This window comes from Oryzias melastigma, linkage group LG8 (genome assembly GCF_002922805.2).
Source record: "Oryzias melastigma strain HK-1 linkage group LG8, ASM292280v2, whole genome shotgun sequence".
NCBI lineage: Eukaryota > Metazoa > Chordata > Actinopteri > Beloniformes > Adrianichthyidae > Oryzias > Oryzias melastigma.
This window is the reverse complement of record NC_050519.1, coordinates 14,775,611-14,780,146: the sequence shown is the minus strand read 5'-3', so window position 1 is coordinate 14,780,146 and position 4,536 is coordinate 14,775,611. Positions and strand designations below refer to the sequence as shown.

General features: G+C 38.0%; 1 protein-coding gene across 1 annotated transcript; it reads right to left on the bottom strand.

Moving 5' to 3' along the window:
- Positions 1–870: 870 nt before the first annotated feature.
- On the bottom strand, positions 871–3,427 carry nme4 (NME/NM23 nucleoside diphosphate kinase 4). The gene is made up of 5 exons (XM_024271343.2): positions 3,203–3,427; positions 1,734–1,864; positions 1,557–1,658; positions 1,371–1,483; positions 871–1,279 (listed from the first exon to the last, which is right to left on the bottom strand). Exons 1-5 carry the CDS (start codon positions 3,339–3,341, stop codon positions 1,159–1,161), a joined length of 606 nt encoding a protein of 201 aa, XP_024127111.1. The 5' UTR covers positions 3,342–3,427; the 3' UTR covers positions 871–1,158.
- Between the last annotated feature and the right edge of the window lie 1,109 nt (positions 3,428–4,536).

The following is a 4,536-nucleotide window of genomic DNA, read 5'->3' as shown; positions in this document are numbered from 1 at the left end:
TTTCTACTCATCGATTTGTATTTCGACAAAACCATATAACAATTCTGTTAGGATAGACAAAAAAAAAATCAAATTTAAAAATTCAAAGTACTTTTTATGTACTTATTTTATTATACTTCAATAATAAATGCTTTAACAAAAAGAAAAATAAAGGATGTAACTGCGGGAAAAACGGTCAGTGGGATTTTAAGGGAGATATTAAAAAGAAGGAAAATGTACATACTTACATATATACGTACGTACATACACACCTACAAACAAACATACGTACACACATACATACGTGCGTAAATACATACCTACATACATACATACATACATACATACATACATACATACGTACGCACGCAAATACATCAGTACGTACGAACGCACATAAATGCGTACGTACGGACGCACATAAATGCGTACATACGGACGCACATACATACGTACGTACGGACGCACAAATGCGTACGTACGGACGCACAAATGCGTACGTACGGACGCACAAATGCGTACGTACGGACGCACATAAATGCGTACGTACGGACGCACAAATGCGTACGTACGGAAACACAAATGCGTACGTACGGACGCACATAAATACGTACGTACGGATGCACATACGTGTGCGTATTTATGTATGTATGTATGTATGTATGTATGTATGTATGTATGTATGTATGTATGTATGTATGTATGCATTGAAATACGTGCAACATCTATGAAAATTTCTTTAGAAGTAAGTTGGATTTATTTATATTTCATGTCATCTTTAAAAGGCCAGAAATGTGGGAATACTTAAAGCATGTAAATTTAGCAGACAGGAATTAGGTATGCAAATAGATGAAGAACCACATATTAGATATTTCTGAACACATGAATCAGTGAAAGGACTTTGGTGAATATAATTTTAGTTTTTTTTTTGGTTTGGAGCAGTTAAAATAGCAACAGATCAATAAAACACATAGGCAGCTGAGCTTGTGTTTGTTTTTAAGCATTTAAAAATGATGAAATCTACATTTTAGATAGACTCTTTAAATTTTGAGTGTGCTTAATGATATAAATTATAAGACAGAGCACTAAAAATGGCTCATAATTTCGATTGCTGTGGTCACACTGTCAAAAAGAGACAGACTCTAAACCCACAGGAGAAAAGGCAGCGCTGCAGGTTCCTCACACCTCTGTGGTGTAAGTCTGGTCACAGCAATCCCAGTCCAGGAGGTCTTTAGCTTGAAACCACAGCTGGATCTCCTTTTGAGCTCCTTCCTGTGAATCACTGGCGTGGACCACGTTCCTTTGAATGACCACCAGACATGATTCAGTTCTCTCAAAATTAAAAAAAATCCTTTCCGGAAACATGATAAGATCTCATAATAGTGGGTTACCTGCTGACATGGACACTAAAATCTCCTCTGATGGTGCCGGGCGGCGCTTCAGCAGGGTTAGTTTGTCCCACCATTTTTCGTGATCCCTGGACAACATCGTGACCTTCCCATACCTGTAGACAGAGCAATACTAAGGAATTGCAAAAACTAAGAATCTGAAAACTATGAACAAAAAAGGAATGTCACCATGACAACTACAGGTCCTGAAGACATATAAGTCAGCAGACTGTGGAAGAAAGGCTTCGTTCTCAGATCACCATAGTGCTCCGACAGGATATCGTGAGACGCCTTCAGAGGAAACACACCTAAGCATCAAAGTGGTGAGGATACCGTGAAGCAGGTATACACCTCAAAGTATTTTACCTGGACCATTTTTAGGCCGACCAACTTAAACCCCCTTTGCTCAAAGCGCTGGATTATCTGTCCGACAAGGCGACGCTGAACCCCATCTGGTTTGACCGCAATAAGAGTCCGTTCCCTCGCATTCTGAAACGCTGTTATGAGACAAAACACAAGTGAGGTTATGCGTTCGCATCAATCAAAAATCCACAACTCAGACTGATCAATTGAATTAACACAATTGTTTTTGTTTATGCCAGTGGGTTTTAAAGATCCACTCTGATCATCTTTTGATACATTATAAAAGCATTCCCAGTGGTATTTTAATTCACATTGTGTCTGCTGTGAATGCAGAAGAATAGAGCGGAGCAGGGAGCTTGTGGCTTGCCGTAGTTACTTGTGAGTCACGCTTAAAAGCATCTTTGCGTCTGCTCCTGATTCACAACAATGTGAACAAAGAAATCTTCAGAAATGCAATTTTAAGCATAACTTTTATAATTTTAAGATTAAATTCCTTATTTTACTGACTTCCATCATGTGACAAAAAACATGCAGTTTAAAACAGCAAAAACACAATTTTCATTGGGGTGTTAACCATGGCCTCTTAACTTAGCCTACACACCCCCTACTCAAGAAAGTTTGAACTTTGCACTGACACAAGCTTGATGTTCCACTGGACCTTTAAACTGGAGGATCTGAGATTCACTAAATAAAACCTTAAACCCAAGGGTTATTGTTATATTTGACTGCTGTTCGGGTAATTGGTTAAGTTTGAACTTAAAAAAAATGTAGTCAAGTGAAAATTACAGTAAATAGAGGATTTGTGGAGGTGGAAACAATTTTTCTATATTTATAATGCTTGTCCATTTAATTGTTAAGTGTCAAGACAGCATTTACAGATTTACATCCCTAATAATAATTAAAATACCAACACTTATAGGGTTTTAAACAAAGATTTAGTCATTTTTTCATGACAGCAAATGGTTTAATTTACATAAACATAGCTACATTTGCATGCTACAACAGAGCTTCTAACAAGAGCCATAAATGACCTCATGTGACAAATTAAGTTCACGCGCGATCCGCCACGAGAAAAATCACCATCTGACAGTCTAAGTTAATATTTAGCGGGATGGTTGAATATTTGACGTGGACAAAAGGTTTTTCTGGCGCTATCACTCGAGTGTAAACTTTTACCTAAATGAACTGCACAGATTTTGGCTCGAATCTCTGCAGCTCGCGCAATTTGTCAACATTAAATATTGTGAGTTTGACCTCATTTTGGTTCATGACCCGAGAACTGTGTGAAAAACGACGGTTCCATTTATTAATAAAAACTTGGGGAGATTTACGGTTTTAAAATTGAGAGCTGTAAAACAAAAACAAAAAATGAAGTTGAAAGCAAAGAAATACATTTTTGTTTAAAATAATTTAAAATAAAAAAAAATCGAAAATATTATACATTTAAAAAGTAAAAGAATTTAGTCACTTACCTGCCTTGCTTTGGTGCAGGCCAGATCTGTGTCCGTGTCGCAGCGCATGGGAAACCCCGAACAGCAGCCGTCTGCGGGCTCCTTGAGTCTCTGGGTAAAAATGCTGGAGAACAGTCTGGAACATCCGCGGCTGCAGCATGGCCGTGTCTCTTCCGACCCTCAAGTGAAGTCAACCCTCCTCAATAAAAACTCACGAGTCATCCCCCCCGTCCGTGCACTGTCACTCAATTTCTAACTTTTAACTCCACTCGTGCCAAACCTGTCTAGCTTTTTCTGGGGTTAAATATATATATATATATTTTTTACTTAAACAATTTTTTAAAATACTTGTTTATGCCCACGTGACTTTGTTGAGGCGATTTCCTGGACACATCCCCGAGTTGGTTGATGAGGAAACAAAAACAGGTCAAATTTACCTCTTTAATAAAAGACTGGATGTTGTACAGAGCTCTGTGTGGTGACAGCATCACTGCAGTGACCACATTATGTGTTCAAACACGGGTCTATATGCAGAACTGTGATCCCTGGTCACCCCAACACACAAAGAAACACCTGCATACAACTGTCATACGACTAACCTCCCAGTCCCCAGGTCATACACACACACAAAGTTGTTATGTGGTCATCAGGGGCGGAGTTGAATTAGAATGAGTGAATTTAGAATTTAATATAAATGTTTTATTACAGTTTTGGGCGGAAAAAATCATAAATAACAAATAATTATAAAAACTTGTGGTTTAACAGAAATATTACCCTTTAAGAAAATGTGTATGAAAGGCTCAATTGAACTTTAACACTTGAAAAAACATCACCAAAATAACTCCAGAATCTACAGCATACCACCTAACTAGTGAACTAGGTTCTGCAACCTTATTTGTTACTTTGTCACAGCCAATGGACATAAGAACTTCATTTTCCGTTGATATGAGCACAAATGCCACATACTCCATAGCCTGTTCAACTTCAGAATGGACAAGATTCTCTGAGGATTCTTGGGACAATAAAAGGCTCAACAAGAAAGTGTATGCCAATAGCTGGGTAGGCATCCGTGACAACTTTTGCTGGATACTTTTGCCCCCTGACCCATTAAAGTCACAGCTATATTTTGTTTGGCCATGTTTTAATTCTATTACAATTGAGAACTGGATACCAAAGACACCTAACAAGATATAGTAATATATTGATCTGTACGTCAGAGAAGAAAAGTCCGTTTATGGTTGCCGTCTTTAATCCTGCGATTGGCACATTTTTAGGTATGACTGGTTAAACAGTAAACTGACGATGCCGTCAATTCGGAGCGAACACTGCTACAAATATTAATTCATATTCTACTG